The sequence below is a fragment of the Pangasianodon hypophthalmus genome, chromosome 5, assembly GCF_027358585.1.
Source record: "Pangasianodon hypophthalmus isolate fPanHyp1 chromosome 5, fPanHyp1.pri, whole genome shotgun sequence".
Classification (NCBI taxonomy): Eukaryota; Metazoa; Chordata; class Actinopteri; order Siluriformes; family Pangasiidae; genus Pangasianodon; species Pangasianodon hypophthalmus.
In genome coordinates, this window is record NC_069714.1 from 23,804,006 (window position 1) to 23,829,109 (window position 25,104).

The following is a 25,104-nucleotide window of genomic DNA, read 5'->3' on the forward strand; positions in this document are numbered from 1 at the left end:
ACAACTATGCAATTACTTCTTCATTTACAAATAGGAAATATGCTTTGACTAACATGACTGGTGCTTGGGATAATCCAAAAGAAAATTATACAGAAACACTGTTTCCATGTTGTATACTTCTGATTCAGCAGTCATGTTTTTTTCTAAATCTTAAAAATTTCCATAGCTACTCCCATTAGGTTCTCTGCCCTTCCAGACGTGGCAAGAAACAAGTTCATTGAAGCAGGCTGCCCCATTATACTTCAGTGTGAAATCTCCGAGTCAGCTGCCCAAGTTTCCTGGTTCAAAGACGGAGTGCCACTCCTTCAAGAGACTGGACTTGACATCAAATCAGAGGGCACCATGAGGGCACTGATCATCCAATCAGCTGAACTCAAACACTCGGGCACGTATAGCTGTGAAGCTGGCGATGATCGTATAGCATTCAAGGTGGATGTTGCAGGTGATTTTGAGTCCACATACTTTCTCAAAACCACTAACATGTCAAATAATGCTTCATCCACTAAATGCCTTGTCCTTATATAAAACTTAAACAAGTAAATGTAAATACACAAATACTGAAAACCTCATTTGAAAACGTAGACTGTGCTCAATGACAGATCCCTTAAATAAAACCACACCTTTATTTTTTCAAACCAAACCATTTAATGGGTCCAAAACCATCAGAATATTTTTTCACTTCTTTACTGCTCATTCTAACTGCCTTTAAATGCACTACATATTTCAGAAACAACAAGTAAGGATATACATAGAATACATCATTCATATGTAAGACTTCTTTGCTCTTATTAACCCCCCTCATCCATTAGCAAACTGCCACATAACATAAAAAAACAATGGCAGAGAAAATCTGTGTACAAATCTAGTAATCCCATTTCTTTGAATGAATGAAAACACTCCTAGCTTCACCAGTGAGGTTCACAGCTGTCCCTGAGACTGAGAAGACCAAGTCATTTGAAGCAGGCTCACCTATCATTCTCCAGTGCGAGATATCTGAGCCCACTGCCCTGGTCCAATGGTACAAGGATGGGACTCAGCTCTTCCCTCAATCTGGAGTTTTCTTCCAATCAGAGCACACCATGAGGACATTGGTTATCCTGTCAGCCACGTTTTCCCACTCTGGGGTTTACAGTTGTAGTACAGCTGATGATATCAGCGAGTTTTATGTGGACATTAAAGGTGACATCCAAAGTTTATCTGAACAACTGCCATATAACTAACAAATTCATCATTGTATACTGTCCAATTTTTATTGGTTGAAAGCAATGGATCCATTCTGCTGCTTCTGTATATGCTAGATAATCATTTTCCTAAAACGGATGCACAGAGCCATTTGCAACATTTATACCATGTTTGCCAGCTGTAGTTGCAGTCTACCCATCTTCTTGGTGCTTTCTGTTTACAAAGGAGTCATGCAAGGGGAAAAGCATGTCCATTACATTGCTCAACTGCAATTCATCCTCATAAAGCTTTATTCGTTTATTTCGTTTGGCTGTTAATAGTGGAGACCATCAGCAGCACTTGATGATAATGCATGCTTGATATGAAAATAATGCAGCATACATGGATTGAAAAAGGACTCCAGAAATCAATGTGTGTAATTCTTATTGTTCTGCAGCACCCGCTGTGACATTTGTCTACATCCCAAAGGAAGAGCTCCACAGAAATGTAGTGGAACAAGACAAACTCTTCCTTTGTTGTGAGGTGTCAAGATCTGATGCCATTACACAATGGTACAAAGATGGAGTTGAGATACAGACCTGTAATAAAGTCATAATAGAGACAGAAAACACCATGCGAAAACTGATCATTCCATCTGTTCAAATGTCGGATGCTGGGACATATACATGTCGTGCAGGAGGCAGTGCCTTAATATTCAAAGTTAATGTACGAGGTAAGTATAGCACCTTTAACATATCTGACATGCAGGAGAAAATACTTACGATTACATTATACAGTCGCCATCCACTTTATTAGGAACACATGTACATTCATGCCGTTATCCATTCGGCCAGTCATGTGGCAGCAGGGCAATGCAAAAAACTTGCAGATACAGGTCAAGAGCTTCAGTTAATGTTCACATCAAACATCAGCATGAAGAAAAAGTGTGATCTCTGTGACTTTGATTGTGACATGGATATTGGTACCAGAAGGGCTGGTCTGAATATTTCATAAACTGCTGATGTCCTGGGATTTTCACACACAAGAGTCTCTAGAATTTAAACAGAATAGTGGAAAAAACAAAAAACTGAGTAAGTGACAGTTCTGTGGGTGGAAATGCCTTGTTGTTAACAGAGGTTAGAGGAAAATGGCCAGATTGTTTCAAGCTGCCAGAAAGGTTATAGTAACTCTTTACACCTGTGGTGAGCAGACAAGTATCTCAGCATGCACAGTACGACGAACCTCGAGGTGAATGGGCTACCACAGAAGACCACATTGGGTTCCACTCCTGTCAGCCAAGAACAGGAATGGGAATAAGTCTATCATGGGCACAGGAAGACTGGTCTTTTTCCAGTCTTCAACTGGCCATTTGCGGTGAGTCTGTGCCCATGATAGCCTCAGATTCCTGTTCTTGGCTGACAGGAGTGGAACCTGATGTGTTCTTCTGCTGTTGTAGCCACCCCAAGGTTTGATGTGTTGTCCTTTCTGAGATGCTTTTCTGCTTATTTGAGTTACTATAGACTTCCTGGCAGCTCAGACCAGTCTGGTCATTCTCCTCTGATCTCTCTCATCAACAAGGTGTTTCAGCATGCAGACCCTCTGCACACAGGATGTTTTTGTTTTTCCACAACATTTCTGTGTGAACTCTAGAGACTGTAGTGTGTGAAGTTCCCAGGAGATCAGCAGTTTATGAAATACTCCAATCAGCCTATCTCTGTGCTTTTAACCATGCCATGAAAAGTAAAACTATGGCAAAATTTGAGAAAATAAACCAAATTAAAACAACAAAACTAAAAGCAGTTTCTACTCTCTTATCATTCATTTTTCAGATGCTTTAACAAAACAAGAGTTTATGGCCATATAACTCATACTTTCAGTTTAAGAACTGCTATGTTTTTTTGCTCAACAGAGCCTCCCGTAATGATTGTCTATCCCAAGGAAGATGTTCATCTTGATCGACATGTTCCAGAGGAAATTGTCCTCAGCTGTGAACTTTCACGTCCAAATGGAAAAGTGACTTGGTTCAAGGATGGACAGAAACTTCAAGAAAGCGAAAATATGAAACTGAAAACAGAAGGTCCATACAGGAGACTGAAGATTCTTCACAGCAGAGTTGAGGACTCAGGAGAGTATGTCTGTGACACTGCTGATGACTCAAAATTCTTCCATTTAAGCATAAAAGGTATACAAATGCCAAATTATGAGAAAATAAATTGTGAAAGTTAACTATGCCAGTGCCTGACTTACAAGAAGAAAAACATCATATATGTACCAGGTTCATTCATTCATTCATTCATTTTTCTTCCGCTTTACCTGGTGGAGGGGTGGAGTTTCGGGTGGCAACAGGTTAAGAAGGTCAGCCCAGACTTTTCTATCCCTCTCAGCTCTGTTCCAGGGCTATTCCAGATTACTGAGTTCGTCATCCTTTCATGGAGAATAAGCCCAGCAACCCAGCAGAGGAAGCTCATTTAAGACTTCCTATACTGCCAGGGATCTATAGTGACCAAAACAGAGAGCTTTATTGGAAAACTGAAAACCTGCTTTACCACCACAGACCAAGACAGTGACTGTAGCTCTGCCGCCACTGACCTGATTCATTTGTCACTTACCCTCACCTTTTACATTGCTCATGAATAGGGCTGTGCCATGTTGTATTGTCCATGATATACCAGTACAATTCCTCCCCAAGAATAGAATTTGTCATCCCGTGATATTGACGATAGAGTTCATGATGTGTTTACGCGCCGCAAAGTGGGCATCTCACATGTAGAACGAGAACGAGAAGCGTGGCGGAAGGCGGAGTTCCAACCCTAGACGAGGAAGATGAATTAATCCACAAAAAACAACCTTACTCCATAATTTGGAAGTGGTTCAGATACAGAAGATTAGATGTGAATCAAAAGTCTGTGATTTGTAAAGTGCATCAAAAACCCATTTCAACAAAGGATGGAAACAGCAAATTTGTTCTACCACCTCAAGCAAAAACACCAACCAGAAAATGAGGAAAGCCAGAAGATAGTGTTGAATGTTACTATTTTCATATAGTCATTTATATCGTTACCATATCAGACAATACCATGAAATATTGTAATATAGTTTTGTCTATATCATTCCTCCCTACTCATGAATACGATAAGGTACTTAAAGTCACCCACCAGGGGTAATGTCTCCCTCCTCACCTCAGTCCTTTCAAGGAGAGAACCATTGCCCCAGAAGTGCTGATTTTCCAGCCACTTCACACTCAGCAGGGAAACACTTAGGTGTGTGTCAGAGGTCAACTTTGAATTGTGTCAAAAGACCATCACTGGCAAATAATAGGGATGTTACTGAGATAATGGACACCTGTCCAAAATTGCCTGTATTTTGATATCTTGCCCATGAAAACAACAAACAGGAATGGAGACAAGAGACACCCTTGACAGAGTCAGACATCCATCATAAATGGTTCCAACTTAATGCCAGGAAATATGACACAATTCTCACTGCATCTGCACTGAGACTGGAATGCATAAATTATACCCTGTACTCTATACCCAGATACACTGTTCTTCTGCAGCACCTCCCACAATATAGGAGGTACACTTCTCTAAATCCACAAAACACGTTTACTAAAACAGCATAATCCCATGACCCCTCACAAAGCTGCGCACGAGTAAAAATCTGGGCTAATGTTCCACAGCTTGGATGGAACCTGAATCCTAAGTACAGCTATCAGAGTGAGTCTCCTCTCCATATATCTGGCATCGACCTTTTGGGGAGGCTGAGCTGGGTGATTCCCCTATAATTAAAACATACACACTAGTCACTTTTTTTTTTTTTTAAACAATAGACCACCATACTAGTTTGACAGTCCAAAGGTGCTGCCCCAGATCTCCATGCAACATTGAAGAGGCGTCTTAAACACACAACCCCAACTTTGACTAGTGCCTTCAACATCTCTGGCCGAAACTCATCCACCCTGCATCCTTGCCAGTATGAAGGCTTCTAACTGCCATAGTAACCTCAGTCACACAAATGGACTCCAAAAGACCAGAGATTTTTGGCACTGCTTTCTGGCACTGTTCTGCAAAGTGCTCCCTCAAACAATACCAACAACAGAGGTCAAACCTCCCCCACATTTGCTCAGCAGCATTTGTGCATGGACTCATGTCCCCCTTCAGATGCACTGAATACTTTGCCCGAACATCTTTGATGCAAACTGAAAGTCTTTATTTTAATGACCTCTACAAACTCCTCCTATTCTTGAGCTAGCACTTTTGGAACTGCTTTTGCTGCAGACATTCTAGCAATCATATACCTCTCAACTGAATCAGGAGAGCCCTCTAAATCTGAAGACTTCCCTCACCACTGGCGTCCACCAGCAAGTGCTAGGGTTACCTCCATGACAGACACCGACAGCCTTCCAGCCACAGCTTGCAGCTGCCTCTGTAATTGTGGACTTAAAAATGGTCCATTGAGACTCAACATCTCTGATATACAAGGAAGGGAAAAGTCCTTCTCATTCTCACTAAAATCTTTGTCAGAAACTCAGAAGGAAACCAGAAAGCTCTCCTGGGTTTACCAGGTAAACCTAGATTGAAAACACATTGAAGCAACCCTATTGTCCATGGGAAAAAACACCAACTACAAAGTCCTCAGCCTGGCACTGGTGAGCATCTCCAGACCTAGCTGATATCTGTCTTTTTTGGGAACTCTGGAGTAGGAGAAAGAGCACCCCCAATGGCACTAAAACCCATACTATGTATGGATGTAAGGCAGACTATATCTAGTCCATACCTTTCCATCTCTCACATTAACTCAAGCTCTATCCTTGCCAGTAAAGTACGAGATACAAAACAATTTATTTTTAATCGATCTTAAATCTGCAGACACATTTTCCGATAGACAATAAATCAGCCAACTTCATAGCCATCACAATAGCTGGAATCTATCTGCAATTCCTGATACTATCATCAATTGTCCCAAGCCTGATGAATTCTGTTACAATACATAAAAATGTAATTTATTCAGAATACACTCTACATTTTTACTCTAGTTATTGTTCCACACTGCACAAAGAAACATTAAAGCATTAAAGTAATTATTCTCAATACTGCCTTTTAAAAATATATTACAACCTGCATATAGATACTTCAGTTCCATATTGTGAATATGTTACATTATTACTTGTATTCTGTTACATCCCAACACTGTTTAGACCTGTTATAGATCTAAATAACTGTCCTATTTGTCAGATTGCATCAGGGACTGACCTCCTTATGTGTTCCTACAGAACCCCCAGTACGCATAGTTTCCCCAAGCCAATCCCAAATGGAACTTTGCCAGCAAATGTCAGAGAGGATGGTGCTGAGTTGTGAAATTTCCAGAGCCAATGCTTCTGTGCGCTGGTATCGAAATGGGCTCGAGGTAGAAGAGAACAACAACCTAATTCTTGAAGTTGATGGTATTTACAGAAGACTCATTATACCAGAGACAACAGTCAGTGATTCTGCAGAATATGTGTGTGACACAGCTGACGACTCTGTGACATTCTTCGTAAACATTGCAGGTGCTGCATTATACCCCTCAAAACTGTCAAATGGAGAGACTGAAAGAAATCATACGCTATATGGCCAAATGTTTGTGGACACCTGACCATCACACCTATATGTGGTTCTTCCAAAAAGTGTTGCTACAAAGTTGGAAGCACACAATTGTATAGTCTTTGTATGTTGTAGCATTACAATTTCCCTTCCAATGTTGGGCCTAGAGCAAATGTTCCAGCATGACGATACCCCTGTGCACAAAGTGAGGTCATGGATTGCCAAGGCTGGAGTGGAAGAACTCGAGTGGCCTACACAGAGGCCTGACCTCAACCCCACTGAACACCTTTGGGATGAATCGTAACACTGAGTGCACCCCAGGCCTACCCACCTGACATCAGTGCCTGACCTCACTAAAGGTCCTGTGGCTGAATGGGCAAATCCCCATAGCCATGTTCCAACATCTAGAGGAAAGCCTTCCCAGTAGATTGGAGTTTTGTTTTTTGTTTTTTAACAGCAAAAGAGGGACTAAATCTGGAATGGGATGTTCAACAAGAACATATGGGAGTAATGGTCAGGTGTCCACAGACTTTTGGCCATGTAGTGTAGCTGATGTTAGACATCAATTTTTTTGTTTGTTTGTGTCATTTCAATTGTTATACAGCTGATCCTTAAGATGACAACTTCTTTTTGTGCAGAACCCCCAGTGCGATTTATTCGGCCAAGGAAAATGGCCTACGAAGTTGAAAAATTTGTTGGAGAAACCATAGTGCTTGACTGTGAGGTGTCTAGATCAAATGCAGAAGTCAGTTGGAAGAAGAATGGAGAAGAGATTGAGGAAAACAGTAACATAACCATAACTGAGGATGGCTGTACTCGACAATTAACAATTCATTCATCACGGCTTGAAGACACAGGCCAATACTTATGTGATGCCAAAGATGATGTAATGGATTTTAGTTTGAAAATAAATGGTAAGTTTTTTGTCAAAAGTAATAACAATAGACTAACTTTATTAATGACCGTGTCACAATAAATTGTTTTATTCTTCTTTGCAGATTCACCACTCAAATTTCTGCACAAAAGTGCTATAATAACAGACAGGCATTTTGTAGTGTCAGATGCCATTGTGCTCAAGTGTGAACTTTCCAGAGCAAATGGTGTAGTCTGCTGGTACAAGGACAATAACAGAATTGTGCTTAATGATCATGTCACATTTGAAGAAGAAGGGGCATTCAGATCTCTAATCATCTTAAATGCAGAGATTGGGGACACTGGTGAATATATATGTAATGCGAAGGATGATGAGCTTGTCTTTAATATCACAGTGCAAGGTACATTAGAAATTGCAGTCACATGCTACTGTTGGTGAAAAAATAATATTTAAAATATTTAGGCATAATAAGCTAAAGCCTAGTTTTGTGCTCTATTCAGAGGCACCAGTGTCTATCCTAAGGAACCCTAGGACCCCAGAACACTACTCACTTGTGGCTGGAAACGAGCTGATCCTTGAATGTGAGGTGTCTCGAGAGAATGCCACTGTTCACTGGCTCTGTAATGGGAAAGTACTGCAGGCAGATGCCCGAATCAATATTGAAAGGAGAGGCACGATGAGAAAACTTGTGCTCTCAAACCTTCAAGTGTCCGACTCAGGAGAATACATATGTGACGCCATTGATGACAAAATGAACATCATGGTGACAGTTCAAGGCAAGCTAACCATGACTTCTATTAATATGATCATAAGGTCAACAAATTTTAAACCTTCAGATAGAACACTGCATAAAGTGATGCTAATCTCCAAGTATCATTCTCTGTTTAATAGAGCCACCATTCAAGTTCATCAAAAAGGAAGAAATAAACATTGATGCCTATGAAGAAGAAAGCGTGACATTGTGTGCTGAGGTTAACAGAGATAATGGGTCTGTGCAATGGAGCAAGGGAGGCAAAAAAATTAGTGATCATCGTTTTTATGCCACGAGTGATGGACCTACCCACTACCTCACTATCAACCATCTTAAAAAATCAGATGCTGGAGAATATGAGTGTGATGTGGGAACAGACAAAGCTCATTTCAGTATCCAAGTCAAAGGTAAATCAAGACCTTTTGTGTTGCCTTGTCACTCAACTTTTTGAGTGCTCAGGCAACACAATTATTTTGATATAAGGTAACAATTAGTTGGATCTGTATTGCTTCTGGAACACGCGTGTATAATATTCTGCTTGTTAATCTAGGACTACTGATAGTATTGTCCTCTACTGAGAAACCTTTGTAATATACAGATGTTTAGTCCTCCATAAATGTTAACCATGTGTTTACAGCAAATTTTGAATTGCTTTATTTTCTTTTAGCTATGAAGGTAAAATTTTCCAAGCCACTGCAAAATATAGTAGGACTCAAGGGTAGTGACGCTGTTTTGAGATGTGAACTCCACAAATCCAAAGGAGATGTCCAGTGGCTAAAAAACAACCAAGAAATCACACCAAACCGACATTTTACAATACGTGCAGATGGGCAAGAAAGAAGCCTCACAATACACAATATAACAGATGATGATGAAGGAGAATATACATGTGAATCAAAGGATGAGAGAACATGTGCAACACTAGTAGTTAAAAGTAAGTATATTTCACTGAAGAAGCTCAATAATTCAACATTGACAAAAAAAATCTAGTTTACACTGGATATGGAACTGAATTAGGCTTCCTCTCTCTAATTAAGCCAAATTACCCCATTTCATCAATACTGAACACCAGAGGAGATTGCCACTGGAATAAACAATCAGACTGTAAAACTCCTCCTCTTTCTGCATAGAGGGGTTCCCTAAACCCTAAACCCTAATGTTGAGTCAGTAGTTTTTGCACATGTACATTTATAAAGAATACTTCTGGTTTTATTACCCATTATAGGTTCATATTTATTTTTACTAGATATATTGTACTCATGTGTATTGTCTTGAGCAAGTTAACACAAAGTTCCATAAGAATCATTAAAGTTTATCTTAACTGTTCTTCTACAATCTCTTCTCTGGTTATTTTAAGCCCCTCGTGTTGTGGAGTTTATTGCTGAGCTGCACAACATAACTGTAATGGAAGGAGAAGATGCGACATTTAAGTGCGTGGTGTCCCCAGAAGATGCAAAGATGGTCTGGTGTAGGAATGGATGGCCCATTACATCAAACGAGAGGTTTAAAATCTCAAGTAATGGACTGTGCCACATGCTGTATATCAGAAACTGCCAAGTATCAGACAGCTGCAAGCTAACTGCAGAAGCCGAAGGAGTGATATCCAAAGCTATCCTACAGGTTCAAGGTGAGATATTATTTACTGCTATTTAATTACATTTCTTAAAATTAATCAATTATATTTTTCTAAGCTCAACATGTTCTAACTACTTACTAATTTAAACCATTTCTAAGAAGGAAGAAAGGCTTCTTTCAACATGTGAATTGTCTTTGATGTAAAGCATAGGTCAAACTTTTCCATTACATTATGAAACGTGTAAAATGGGACATTAGATAAATTCTTTGAGAGCTTGGACAGGTCTTTACTGCCATGGCAACATATTTGCAATAAATAATGACCCCTTCAGACATGGTTGTTGAAAAGGTGCCTATAATGGTTTGCACTTAGCAGCTTCTCCAGTTAGAATTCCACTGGTAACTGACAGAGGCAAGTGGCCATTCTCCTGTGCATAGCACTAAGGACACAAGAGTTACACTATAGCAGGCATATACAAGAGAAATTGTGTACTACAACCTACCCTTATGTTAAAGTCAGTTTTAAAAACATCCCTATACAGTGATGACCAATTAGAGAAAACTGTGTACAGAGAAACAGGTGCTGTTCACAAAGAAAATGGAGTCAGTGGTGGCAGAGGAGTTTGGGGAGGCAACTCTTGAGGTGGAGCTGAGCCTGGAATGTGGAGAAGTGCAGTGGATGAGACAAGGTGTGGTCATACACCCAGGACCTAAGTTCGCACCAAAGCAATGTGGCCAAAAACGGATGCTCACAATCCACAAACTCGCCCTTTCTGATCGTGGGACTTACAGCTGTGAAACTCTTCATGATCGCACACAAGCCGTGCTCAGCGTGGAACGTGAGTCTGCACATGCTGCTGTCTATTTCTCAGTGTGTGGTGTTGTTCTTTGTTTACTGTGGTTGCTGGTGACGCTGATTTGACACTGAGCCCTTGTTGCTGTTGTTATTTTCTTTATATCAATTCAATTAACTGAGTAAGAGTAATATGAGAGCCACATCAGTGACGCTTGTTCCACGACTTGACAGTCAGGAACAGCTGAGTGACAGGTGATTCCCAAGGAGCACTCTTCTGTATTGACATAAGATCAGAGGCCAGTGATAATTCAATTAAGCAGGTCAAATGAAAACCGGATTGAGGGCTAGAGAAATGTCTTCTTGTGGTTGCCATTTAATCCCTTTGAATTGGCTGTGAAAATGTCCATATTAACATAGCGAGTTCAGTTCAATTCACTAATGCTAACATCACTTAATTTACAGTAATGTAAATGTCTCTTTTTTTTTTTTTTTTTTAGGTCTTTACTTCTAATGTAGAGTTTACATTTGTTCCCTATTCATCATATTGTGCCCTTTTGGGGTGGGTGCTGCCATTTTGTAGCATTGTCTGAATTCTAAGTGGCCAAATCATATTAATTGGATAGTACATTATATTATTACACATAGTGCACCATATCTGGTGTACAACCAATGGACTCCACACTAAAGTTCCATAACGCATAGTATTTCTTTCAGCTTCCCAGAATGAATACCAGAGCACACTCAAAAATTAAGATAACAGGTACTTGTTAGTGATGTTCTACAGTGAAGCTATCTTAGTACTGTTGTATTTTTGTGGTTTTGGTTTCAGTTCACAATTTTTCCAGGTTTAATTGTTTATGATAGCAAGTCACAGTGATGCGTTTCTTGTGGACTCTCAAGTGTCGTTGGAATTATGTTCAGTGTCTCCCTTACTCTTTCCCTAGAGAACCCCTACATAGAACAGTCCGTAAAGTAAATAGTGAGTGAGGGAATGATTTCAGACACAGCATTAAGTTCATAAAGCATCCTCGAATCAAGCTGTGCTAAAATGTAAGACTATTTTTTTCCAAATGTGCTGGTCTTACGATTTTAAAATTCAGCCCCAACAAACATTTAACATATTATTCTTTGTCACTCATTTAATTCTCCACTATAAATTAATATTTTCTGATGTATTCTCTGCATGATTCAATATGAAAACCAATTTAATTAATATGTTTAATGTATAATACCAGTACCCTCTCAATCTCACCCACTTGTTAAAATCCTTCATCACTTGTTCACAGCAATAGACCAAGCTGCTTAATTTGGAGCAACATTGCAAGTTTATCCATTTAAGATAAGTTTTACTTTACTAATCATAAACTATTTTGTGAGAAGCTAATCCTCAAGGTATTGATGCATACACCAGTTTAACTGCTAAATGTAATGTTTTTTTTTTTTTTTAGTTGAGGTCCTGTACAAATGAGCATGTGGTAGGGAAATGTCAGTGCTTTGCCTGTCATTGGCACCTCATATGAATTTGGATCTCTTTTCATAACAGCTAAATATATGCACTGGTCTTCAAAATCTAGGGTGGTGTCACCAACCATTAAAAATAAACCAGTTTTTTTCCATGGGGAATGCTGGTCTGTTCTTGAATACTTCAAAATATGTTGGCATACCCTCAAACTTGCGATTTAATACAATGCTGGGCAAAGAATCCAAACATGTGGACTCAACTGTCATTCTACGTTATACTGTTTATCCCTAAAATTCTATTTCTACTCAAGAAAAATATCTTAACAATGTAAATGCATTTTTTTATTTCTTATTACTACTGTTTTCATATTCACGTAGCACGGAAAGTTAAAATACGGAAAGGGCTGAGGGAGATCCAAACATTTGAGCGTGAGACAGCATCCTTTGAGGTGGAGCTGACACACAGCAATGTTGAAGGCATGTGGCTGAAGGACGGAAACCGCCTCAAAAGCAACAACCACTGGCGCATGACTACCAAAGGTCGCGTTCACAGCTTGACCATAGCCAACCTGTCACTGGAAGACACGGGAACCTATACGTTCTCCACCGAAAATGCAAGATCATCTGCCAGACTTACTGTTAAAGGTAAACACACTGATTACAAAAAAGTCCATACATGAGGGTGGCATAATTCAGTGTTTTCAGCAGAAAACAGTATTGGCTTACAGCTTTGATCTTTCAGAAAGGATTACATGATCTATTGTATTAATTTACACTGATATGATTTATATGAATTTATGTACAAACTTTATACTACAAAGCTGCAGCAGGAGTAAGGTTTCATAATACACTGTTGATTCACTCTTCAACATTCAGCAATATTGCAAAAACCTGCAACTATTTTCCAACACTTACTTATTACGTATACTACTGTAGTGGTACGTTTTCACAGCTAAAATGAATCAATGCAGCTCATCTAACTCAAATGCTACTACTGAGTCAGCATGCAGAACATGGACTCCACTACTGCTTAAATTGTGATAAAAAAAAAGGCACTGTCCATCAAACAGTATTTACAGCAGATCTTCAATAATATTTTGAGAACCAAATACTGAATTTGCTGCATAGTACACAGATGACCAGAAATACTTAATTTTCCCACTAAGTGTAACAAGACATCTCACAGCAATTAACTTATAAGGGGTGGAATTCAGTTGTGGGTAGGGTCAGCCGCAGTAGGGGGTAGGATGCTGAGGCATGATGCAAGACAACATGATGCAAGCTGGTTAAATTTAAGACGGTGATGGCAGTACAATGGAATGGATTAACGGCTTTCACTGCGGCTCTTCCTTCGTGTCAACTTACACATATAAAAAGAGTCTGATCACATGGCCAGAGTACAGCTACCGAAACTTTTCAAGCATTCATCAAGCATACGTTGGCAGTATGTAAGATAATCTCTTCTATGTCAAGTCACTCAATAGGGCTTATCTGATGGAGTCTGTGAGCTGTCAGTGAGGATGACAATAGATTGAAAATGCCACTGCAACAAAGGGATCTCTGTGCATACCTGACCATTGCCAAGTTAAGTCTGGTTACATTCAGTCCATCATTATACTACAGACTGGATTAGCAATATCTGGCTCTTAAGCACTGGAAAAGAGCAGTGTAGGTCAGCCTAATGTGATCTATTTGCCCCATGCATGTCTGCACAGGTATAACAGTATGTAAATAGGAAGTCCAGTCTAAATATTTAACTTGCTCAAAGCTGAAACTTCATATATGTTGAAGAAGAGATTTTGTGCAGACATGCCATGGTCTGATAAATGCTAAAAAAGAGGTCATATTGGTGCCAGGAAGGATAAAGTAACTCATATCACTCTTTACAACTAAGGTGAGCAGACAAGCATCTCAGCATGCACAAAACATTAAACCTTGAGGTGAATGGGCTACAACCGCAGAAGACCACATCAGGTTCCACTTTTGTCAGCCAAGAACAGGAACCTGAGGTTATCATGGGTACAGACTCACCCAAACTGAATGCTGAAGATTCAAATAAATAAATAAACCCCCTGGTCTTTTTCCAGTCTTCAACCGTCAATTTACAGGGAGTCTGTGCCCATGACAGCCTCAGATACTTATTCTTGTCTGACAGGAGTGGAACCTGACGTGTTCTTCTACTGTTGTAGCCCATTCACCTCAAGGTTTGATGTGTTGTGCATTATTTGAGTTACTATAGACTTCCTGTCAGTTCAGACCAGTCTGGTCATTCTCCTCTGATCTCTCTCATCAACAAGGTGTTTCAGCATGCAAACCCTCTACACACAGGATGTTTTTTTTTTGGTTTTTCACACCATTCTGTACGAAATTCCCAGGAGATCAGCAGTTTCTGAAATAAACCAGCCCATCTGGTATGAACAACAAGCACTTGTATCTGACAAGATTCAATAATGTTGTATTACCATTAATGACCTGGTACAAAAATCCCAGCACATACTACAATATCACCAAATCATCATTGTCAGTGCTGTGCTGGAAACAGTCCACCACTCAAAAATATCTGGGCAGCGGTGGTTCTTGTCCAATGACGGATGCGGTAGAAAGTGGCTAGCAAATTGTGAGAAAAGGCAATAGCATATAGAGCTACAGTCTGTAACTGTATACAAGAAAGTGTTATATACACTAGGTATATCTAATCAAATGTCCAGTGGACAAGGGGGGAAAAAAATGTACCTATAAAACTGAGAAAAACAATGTGTCATAATTCTAATATTAGATCAAATAAATTTGAACTGTTTAATAATGATCTATATAATAACAAACTGGCTAGGTCTTCCAAGTAGGCAGAATCCAATCCATACAGCTTGGCAGATGAGGGTTAGGGCTCTTGTTCAAGGGCCCAACAGTGGCTTTCCGGTGATCCTAGCAGTTCATGAGTTACAAGTCACCAGTACAGTATAACTGTTAAGCTACTACTGTACCATAAGAAACTGGACCTTCATTTCTCCGTATGTGTTTTACTTTTACAATGCTCTGATTGAAAGACTCACCACTTTTTCCAATCAATTTGTTCAGAAATACCAGTGTCCATTCTGAAAAAGCTGGAGGACAGCACTTTCCCAGAGGGTACAGGAGCCACCCTGGAGTGTGAGCTGTCCAAATACAATGTCACTGTCAAGTGGACAAAGGTAAGAAAGACTGCAGAATTACATAAATAAAAGACTTTCACAACTAATCCTTATTATTACAATAAGTGGCTTTGTTATTATTATGAGGAGTAGTAGTAGTAGCAGTAGTAGTCGTATTTGATGGGTATTAGTAACATGTTAACCTTATAATACATATTGCTTAACCACATGCGGTTATGTACGTTACGTTTCATTTTCATCACGATATGATCTGTCATAGATAGGTTTGAAATATTTTGTTAGCCTGAAGTTCAGTGGTGGTCTTGTCTGACCTAGAATGGAGAAGAACTTAAGCCAGGGAAGAATCATCGTATCTACTCCATGGGGAGGAAGTGCTTCCTGCAGATCTTGAGATGTGAGCTTGGAGATTCGGGTGTATATGTGTGCGATGCGGGAGATGCCACCACTTCCTGCTCTGTGGAAGTTTACGGTAAAGAAAGAATATCTTGACAGTCATAAAACTATAACATTGCTGCAAGCTGGTGTGTCCATTCTCCATGCTGTCGACTCATTGCTTACTGTCTTTCAGTACTACGCTGCCACCTGCAGGAAAAAAAAATAAGTGTTGGTCCTGCTTTAATTTGAGAGCAAGTGAGAAATACCATCGGTGGCACCAGGAATATTTCATATCAGCACCAGTCTCATCTTTCTTTGCAGTTCTTGTTCACCCACATTTGCACTTATTGCCCTTAAACTAAAAGCACATTGGCATATTTTCAGCTCAGTGGTGTAGTGTTCTGATCACTCCTAGCTTGTGTTCCAGTGGATGGTAGGAATTAAATACTAAATAATGTCCATTGTTTTTTGGGTTTTTTGTTGTTTTTTTTTTTTTTTTTAGATATATTGTCATTCTCCTTTGTGCATACTAAACAGTCCCAAAAGCCCAGTTCATTGTACTCTGTGAACTTTATTTGTCCATGTGGGTTTTAACACAAATAATGTCCACATACCTGCTCGTTTTGTTGCTTATGTTGCTTCACAAATTCACAAAAAAAAAGATGGTGTTTGCCAGATTTACTAACTGTGCTAATTCCGAAGTAGATTATTTGGTTCTTCCTGTGCTGACTGATAACAGTATCTGCACCGAATGCATAATCAGCAAAGCAGTGACTGGTTACTGTAAATGGTTCAGGTATCTTGTGCACAAGATAGTAGATCTGTACCCAATTTAGTTTAAACTGGCTACAGAATACTAAATCAAAGTCAAGAAATCATGAAGCTTGCACAAAATTTAGCTACTTTCCTCATGCTCAATTTGCTCTTCAAGGTTTAATTTTTGCTCTCACATTTACCCTTAAAATGTGTACATGATTTCATTCTTGCGTTTACAGACTTATCTTGGCAGCTGGAGCCAGGTTTATCTCCCTGGAAGGCACTTGTTACTTAGCTGTTATGTTTGCAACAATGCAATTCTTTTATTTTTTTGGTTGTTTATTTATTTTTTAAGTTATGAGATTAGGATTTGTGTGTATGTGTAATCAAATGCAGCGGCTGCAGTTGTGTAATTTCTTATTGGAACAGAGAGAGACCTGGAAGTATTACACAGTCTGGAAGACCTGGACATTCAGGAGGACCAGAATGCTGTGTTTATGTGTGAGGTGTCTCTGGATGACGTACCTGGAGAGTGGTTTAAGAATGGAGAAAAAATCAAACCTACTAGCACCATCAGGATCCGTCAAGAAGGTATAAACTGTCATAGACAAAATATTAGCTTCCTGATAATATAAGATTCCTGTAATCCCTCTCATATTTAACTCTGTACCACAGGAACCAAGCACTTCCTTCTTATGTGCAACGTTAAGGAAGAGGATTCAGGAGAAATCAAGTTTGTTGCCAAGAATGTCGAGTCTGTAGCTTACCTAGAGGTGGAGAGTAAGTATTTCATTGTCCTTGCATCAGAGTTGTAAATGTGTTTAGATCTTACCACGCTTTTCTTGCAGGACTTCCTGTGAATATTGTAAAGCCGCTGCAAGACAAAACAGCTCTGGAAAACACTCGGGTCTTACTGGACTGCACTGTCTCCAACCCGCGCTGCAGCATTCGCTGGTATAAAGGCCGTAATGTGATCCTGCCGTCAGAGCGCTTTGAAATCTGCAGTGAAGGCTGCTATCGCAAACTTGTGATTCAGGAGGTCACACTGGAGGACGCAGGCATGTACAGCGTGCAGGTCGGAGAAAACACGTCCTCAGCCAGGCTCACTGTAGAAGGTGAGACAAAGTCAATAGTCAATTTATATACTCATGGAGAAGTGGAGTTAAAAGCCAAAAAAAAAAAAAAAAACAAGTCCCTTTATTAGCAAACCAAGACTGAAAGTTTTTTTGTTGCAAGAAACTTACTTCTGTACTCATCACCATTAATTCAACAACTGAAAAATATACACAAAAAAAAAAAAAAACATTATATGGTCAAATGTTTGTGGACACCTGACCATCACACCCACACGTGTTTGTTGAAAATCCCATTCCAGATGTAGTCCCCCTTTGCTGTTAAAATAACCTCTACTATTCTGGAAAGGCTTTCCACTAGATTTTGGAGTGTGCCTGTGGGGATTTGTGCTCATTCAGCCACGAGAGCGTTAGTGATTTCAGGCACTGATGTTGGGTGAGGCGGCCTGGGTTGCAGTCGGTGTTCCAATTCTGTGCAGATCACCCATGTTCCTCCACTCCAACGCTGGCAAACCATGTTTTCATGGAGTTCACATTGTGCACAAGGGCAATGTCATGCTGGGACAAATTTGGGCCTCTTAGATCCAGTGAAGGGAAATTGTAATATGTTATACAATTGTGTGCTTCCAACTTTGTGCTGACAGTTTGAGAACGGACCACATATTTGTTTGATGGTTAGGTGTCCACATACTTTTGGCCATATAGTGTATGTTTAAAAGGTCAGTGCTGCCCTCTAGTGGCTACAGTCTAGGTTCTCTAATGTGCCAACAGACATTCAGACCCATTTAAGACTCACATTAAAACTAATCGAAGATATTTAATTGTAGAATATGCCAATAAAGCATTATTGCAGTGAAATCAATAAGCAAGCCAAATACATCTACCAGTTTCAAACGGACAGACAAGCAGTGAGTGAAATCTTGAAAATTAGCCCCAAGTTTCTTATCAACAAAAATATACAAAATGACCATGAAAATGACATGAATATACGCGTTAATGCTTGAGAAAGAAAGAAAAAAAATCTCGGATTCTGGCTGTAGTATAGAGCTATGCAAATTAATATACTCGGAGGGTATTTCAACGGGCTTTATGGTGGAAAATAGTTTGAAAGCAAGCAGCCAACAAAGAAAGTAATACCTATGTTTAAAAAAAAAAAAGAAAAAGAAAAGTTAAAAGTGGTTTTAATACAGAGCTACGCGCAATAATGTATTAAGACTGCATTTCAGTGGTTAGTTCTGTTTAGTTCTTCAGAAAGAAAGCGTAGCTACAACTTCACCAATACCTCAAGCAACAATACAGGCTCTAACTTCATTTTTACTGTAGTATGTATGGAGTTTCATTATATAAGACTCGGTCTGAAACTGCGTAGTAAAGTGTTAATGTGAGGTGTTGGGGTAAAAGGTTAACTTTAGCAAGACATTAGCAAACCCCAAGCTAAGCGAGTTATCTAACTCGCTAGCAGAAATGTACTTACCTGTAAAGTGCAAATATTACATTTAATGTATATATGCTACCTTTGTTTACTCACTAATTTGATCATCTACATTTATATAAAGCAATGAAATTGGCTAAACGAGATATTTAGTTAGCAAGCTCATTTTGCTAATGCTGCGTCCAAGAAAAAAAGACATTAGCTAGCTACTACGATGAATGTAACGAGGCACTCAGACAGAACTAGCAATAACAAATTAACACTGCCTTAGTTCTAAAGTAATTATCATATTTTCCTTCCTTTTTGTGCCGAAAGGATAATGTTTTATGTAAAGGTAACTGTTTTATATCAATTGTAAGGTTTTAAACTAGACATTATCGACCAACGAGAAATGCACAGTCACTGAGAGGAGGAGGGGGAGGGGAAAAACTCTAACTCGCGCGCAAATCCAGTCACGTGATTGACTGATTTCGCATTATTTATATTAGCGATTTGCTGAACCGTGATCTATCTGTAGCATTTGTGGGCATAACAATAAAAATATCCATCATTAAATAATCATCAATTAGAAAGAAAGAAAAAAAAGCCACAGGGGTTGTCATGATCAGTTTTTACACCCACTTGTGATAGTTGACAGTAGAAAGAAAAAAAGTGCCTTTTTTCTTCTTTTTTTGGACTACTAATGGAAATTAAACCTAATTAGTTTCGGCAAATGAAGGGCTATGGCAAACAAAGTAACTGTGTAAGTGCAGACCATGTATCTATGAACCACTTTTGCTGGTTCAGGAGAAATCTCTAGTCTGAAATGAGAATCAAAGACTACACACAAGTGTTTTTTTCCCCAATCTCTGGTGACTAAAACAACTCTTTTCTTCTTCTTTTTTTTTAATGAATGTACAGACATAAACTATATTGTCACTGTTCTGTCATATACCCGCAAAATCTTTGCGCTAGTTTAAGGTATTTTTGTGTGGATTCTGAGATGATTTTGGGCTGGAAATTTTACTGAGTCTAGAAATTTTACTATACAGTAGGCCTATCATATTGAACTTTTAGTGAGATTTAAAAATGTAATCTCATGAGTTCCTATACTGTGAAATTCTAACACCAGAATGCTGGTGGAACACTTTTTGCTTTAGTCAAGTAAAATCCCAAAAGATTCCATTCTCCCTGTGTCCATTTGTGTTTCTGCTGGTTTCTCTCGAGAACATTCTGGTAGGCGCAATGGCTATGCTAAATTGGCCCTAGGTGTGAATGTGTGCGAATGGTGCCCTGTGATGAACTGGTGGATTCCCGCCTTGCACCCAGCATTCCCGGGATAGGCTCCGGATCTACCGCAATCCTGACCAGGATAAAATGGCTATTGAAGATGAATGAACACTGGACCTGTAATGGAAATTATAATAAATGTTTGACTCATGCTTGTGCTTGCATCAGCCCAGCCGATCCTGATGGTGCAGGAGCTGCAGGACGTGGAGGTGTCGGCTCCAGAGGAAGCATGTTTCATGTGTGAGGTCTCTGTGCCTGTGGTGAAATCACCCATGTGGACTCTGAATGGGGAGGTGCTGAGACCTGGGCCCAAAGTTCTCCTGGAGAGGATGGAGACGGTGCACAAGCTGACTCTGAAGCACACGTCAGAGGACATGAACGGTGTTGTGGTGTTTGATTCAGGAAAGGCCAAAAGCACAGCAAACCTGCGTGTCAAAAAGTAAGTCAAGCTTGTTTGATCTTAAAAAGAAAAAGATAAGCACATATCAAGACCTTAGTATTACAAGGTTCAATCTGGAAGGTCATGATATATGGAGAACACAGTGGAGAAAAACAGTTTACGCTTTATGTTCAGAATATGATCATAAAGCATGAACTAGTTTTAGCCCCCTTTGATGGAATTGTGTGCAAATTTTATTTGTTTGGGTTTTTTCAAAATGGCTTCAAATAAACATGTTAAATTTACAGAGAATGGATTTGACTACACAGCAACACACTACGTTGCAATTAATATCAAACCCACTATGTTTTGTATGTATAATGCTGAATAGTGCTTCTGCTACAAGTTGGCCAATTCAGATACATTATCTTATACGGATATACAGTCAAGTCCACTTAATCAGCAACACCTGTACTACTGCAGTGCAAAAAATCATGCAGATACAGGTCAAGAGCTTCAGTCAATGTTCACATCCAACATTAGAATTAAGAAACAGTGTTATCTCTGTGACTAACCAGTTCTGTGGTTGAAAACTGGACAGTTGAAGATTAGAGAAAAAATAACCTTTTTCCAGTCTTCAACTGTTTTGGTGAGTCTGTGCCCATGACAGCCTCAGATTCTTGTTCTTGGCTGACAGGAGTGGAACGTGATTTGGTCTTCTGTTGTTGTAGCCTCTCCACCTCATGATTTGATGTGTTGTGCATTCTGAGATGCTTTTCTGCTCATCACGTTTGTAAAGAGTGATTATATGAGTTACTATATCCCTCCTGGCAGCTCGGACCACTCTGGCCATTTTCCCATGACCTTACTAGTCAACAAGGCTGTAACTCACTCAGTGTTTTTTGTTTGTCTCACCATTCTGTGTAAACTCTAGAGACTGTTGCTTGTGAAAAACTCAGAAGATCAGCAGTTTCTGAAATACTCAAACCGGCCCATCTGGCACCAACAACCAAGCAATGATCAAAGTCACAGAGATCACACTTTCTCCTCATTCTGATGTTTAATGTGAACATTAACTGAAGCTCTTGACCTGTATCTGCATGTTTTTTGGGGGGTTTTTGTATTGCACTGCTGCCACATGATTGGCTGATTAGATAACTGCATGAATGTGCAGTTGTACATGTGTTCCTAACAAAGTGGATGGTGAGGGTAGATATTTTAATAACTCAGTATACACTAGTTACTGGTTATACTAGTATAGCCAGGCTGGTGTTGAGTGGAATCAGTCAATGCAGAATCTGTATCAAATTGATTTTATAATGTGTCTTCTCCCCTTTACAGATAATCCCTGCCTGAAATGGACCCATGGCTTTATTTTGCGATTTTGTAAACAAGGAGTTTTTAATGGAACTATTATATCCTTAATACTACTTTTCTTCTGTTGAAAATTCAATGCTCTGGATTTGTTATATATTGTGATTTTTCGCCTGCTCAAATGTTTTTCCTGAATTGTAAATGACAGTAGACTAAAGTTGCAGCGATGAGAGGAATCCATCACTAATTCATGGTTAACTACTTGGACAAAAAATAGTCACATCCACCAATATCAGTGTCAATTTGTTGCGCACCTGGAAGAATGCAATTTAGCATAAAACCAGATCATCAGTTGTTGGCCAGACTCTGAATTTTCCTTTTGTCTTTCATTTCCAAACATAACATAATCTAGGATGACAACTGTAGAGTCCTTAGGGCCAAGTCTGTGTGACTTGTTTGACAAGCATGATGAAACACTGGGACACTTTGAATTCAAAATAATCAGATCTTAATCCCAATAAAAACATGGGACTATTTGGAACATCAGGTTCAATACACCGGTGGCATCACTACCTGACAGGATTGATACTATTATTAAGGCTAGGAGAGGCATAACCCATCAGTTATCACCCTAGAGCATTTGAGTGTCAAAGTTGTGTTCTACTTGGACATAACACACAAATGACAATGTCACTGTTGGTCAACAACTGACTATCTGGTTTTATGCTAAGGTTCATTAGTCCTGGTGCACAACCTAATGAGATAATAAAGAACGTTGCTAATATTTCTGTCTGGGGAGCCAACACTTAAATTGGTTGAGAAGTAATTGTTTAATTATTTTACATTTATGTACATTGACCTTTGTATAGATACCTTTTCTAAATAAATGTTTGTGGAATGCAAATTAAAGGGATATTGGGAGGTATACGTTTACACAGGTCTGAAAAAGCACAGGGCCAAAAGGTTATCATATGAAGCCTGAATATTGATCGCTAGTATATTGATAGCAAGTCAAAAAAATATCTACTAAACCAATAGTTTTATCAGACTAGCAGGAAACCTATGTCATTGACAAATAGAAATGTTTTCTTGAACAGTATGACCTGTTGCATCATCCATATGTTTTAAAAAGTTTCTTGTAGTCAGCAGTGGTCCTGTTTCTTTGCTTTACCTATAACCTCCAATAAAATAATCTTTACCAATCAAGCTTCTAGTTGTTTTTAATCTTCTGTTATATCTCACCCTGCTACACAATCAACAAACCCACAATCATTTTTTTCATCAGTTTCATTTATGATATAGCTCATTCAGTACAGTAAAATACAATTAATAATTACAAAAGTTTCAAGACTAGGTTACAGCCGACTTAATTTAAACTTGGCTTTCCTATTTCCAAATCACAAAACAAGAAAGAAAAAAAAAAGAGCATCTCTACCCATTAATGCTGAATTTGGTTTGACCTACACAAATTACCAGACATACAGAGTTGTGGGACAAATGTGGTGTTTTTTTTTAAATGTAGTAAAGCGGGGGCAGTACAGTATAACAAATAAAAAGGCAGAGGGTATACATGTTAAATAAATGGCTATATACATTGTGTTACTCTTGTAGTTGAGCATATCAGAATAAACAGACACTTAAAACTCAGATCAGGAATTGGCTAAAAGGCACCATGGCTGTTTCAACATGAATTCAGAAGTTACTACCAGGGTGAATAGTAAAAACTAATATAGTATGCCTTAGTACTTAGTTAAATTCGACTGAAACTAGCACCCATTCCTGATTGTAGTTTTACATAGTTTCATCTTTTCAGTTTTCAAATGTAAGCTCTTAGATTTTCTTCCAAAAAAAGTTTTAACATTAACATAAGGGCAGAAGAGGTTCACTTGCCACTGGTTCAGTTGCTAACTGCTGATATGAATGGGTGGATGACTGACTGCAAATCAGTTTTACTTGCATAGTGACTCATACAATATCAAGAACTGTAGTGATAAAGTCATAAAACACTGCATATAACTGAACTCCAGGGGGAGCCATTTCTTCTAAAACATCAGGGGTCACGTTATACTGAAACACTTGGCTTAAGTGTTAATCTTTTCAAGAATGTTGGAACAGGACTGCTGATATAGAATACACTTTATAGGGTCAATCCAGATAACAGATAGGTCAGATTTTATACCACCACTCCTGCTCCCATACCCCTTATAATACCCCTAAATCACTAGCTGTATTCCGAGATGTTTTATACACACAGGACCAGATATACTGTCCCCCTTCTAATTACGACTTGGCTGCGTGTTCTACTGTGAGACGGTATCAGTGCTGGTGCTGGAAAAAGCCACTGCTGCTTCAGCAGATGCTGCTTATTATACTGACTATACAATGACCACATTAAAAAAATAAAAGATCTAAAACACCAATGTCTCCCAAATGGACAGCACCAGAGGTCAGAACAAGCTGTGAGATACACCAAACATACTCAACATTTTCTTTTCAGGAGCTCAAAACTATCACGGATTGCTACTGAGATATCAGTTACAAAAACTAAGTGCTTGATTACATTAACCACCGTTCCTGGGTTATAAAGAAATCAAGAAAAAACACAGACTTGTTATGGAAAGTGGACATCAACAGAACCTGTTCTATAAGATAGGGAAATAAATAAGTGCTGTTTCAGACCAGTGTGAGGGATCTATGAGATTGATGAGGCCTTTAGGAGTGTACCACTTCAGATATGGGATTCGATTATATTTTGACACTGTATCAACACTATATGTGTTCAGAGAGGACTTAACGTCCTCGCCAGTGAACAAAACATTTTATAAAAAACATGCAGATCAGCAGGCTGCTGTACCTGGATTCTTAGCCACTAGAATGTTTGTGTCTACTTCTTTTCTTCGTCCTCTTATAATTTGAAATATTGCTTATCCAGGGTTAGTACCGATCTACTTGTATGAAGTATAATCTAATGTCATAAATATATTAAATCTAGAGTAATTGGGACATCCAATATGTGGCCAGGTTCAAATACACATAAAAAAAGAAATCAGTTGTGCTTGTGAAAATGAAGCATGACTCAAACCTTTAGGCCCGTTTCTCTCGCTCTCTCTCATTGCAGCACTACACTCATTATCATAAGTAGAGAAAATCAGCATGG

The 25,104-nt window shown here is 39.1% G+C and overlaps 1 protein-coding gene and 1 long non-coding RNA gene across 11 annotated transcripts in view; one reads left to right on the forward strand and one right to left on the reverse strand.

Moving 5' to 3' along the window:
• The window catches only part of obsl1b (obscurin like cytoskeletal adaptor 1b), a 40,132-nt gene extending 16,983 nt beyond the window's left edge, over positions 1–23,149 (forward strand). For 8 of the 10 annotated variants that reach the window (XM_026912540.3, XM_053234462.1, XM_026912542.3 and 5 more), the window contains 20 exons: positions 167–442; positions 904–1,179; positions 1,619–1,894; positions 3,071–3,343; positions 6,434–6,709; positions 7,382–7,657; positions 7,742–8,017; positions 8,118–8,393; positions 8,509–8,775; positions 9,036–9,302; positions 9,726–9,995; positions 10,516–10,782; positions 12,579–12,845; positions 15,276–15,388; positions 15,665–15,818; positions 16,910–17,071; positions 17,156–17,260; positions 17,329–17,595; positions 20,423–20,693; positions 21,975–23,149. In XM_026912540.3, the coding sequence (XP_026768341.3) occupies positions 167–442; positions 904–1,179; positions 1,619–1,894; positions 3,071–3,343; positions 6,434–6,709; positions 7,382–7,657; positions 7,742–8,017; positions 8,118–8,393; positions 8,509–8,775; positions 9,036–9,302; positions 9,726–9,995; positions 10,516–10,782; positions 12,579–12,845; positions 15,276–15,388; positions 15,665–15,818; positions 16,910–17,071; positions 17,156–17,260; positions 17,329–17,595; positions 20,423–20,693; positions 21,975–21,978 (4,619 nt within the window). In that variant the 3' untranslated portion in view covers positions 21,979–23,149. Of the gene's footprint in view, positions 1–166; positions 443–903; positions 1,180–1,618; positions 1,895–3,070; positions 3,344–6,433; positions 6,710–7,381; positions 7,658–7,741; positions 8,018–8,117; positions 8,394–8,508; positions 8,776–9,035; positions 9,303–9,725; positions 9,996–10,485; positions 10,783–12,578; positions 12,846–15,275; positions 15,389–15,664; positions 15,819–16,909; positions 17,072–17,155; positions 17,261–17,328; positions 17,596–20,422; positions 20,694–21,974 lie in introns of those variants that run through there. The other 2 variants (XM_026912541.3, XM_053234463.1) reach the window with 2 other exon arrangements.
• LOC113525899 (uncharacterized) lies at positions 3,337–17,414 on the reverse strand. The gene is made up of 3 exons (XR_008301817.1): positions 17,313–17,414; positions 15,251–15,931; positions 3,337–3,971 (listed from the first exon to the last, which is right to left on the reverse strand). It is a non-coding gene; the product is annotated as an uncharacterized LOC113525899 (long non-coding RNA).
• Positions 23,150–25,104: the final 1,955 nt, after the last annotated feature.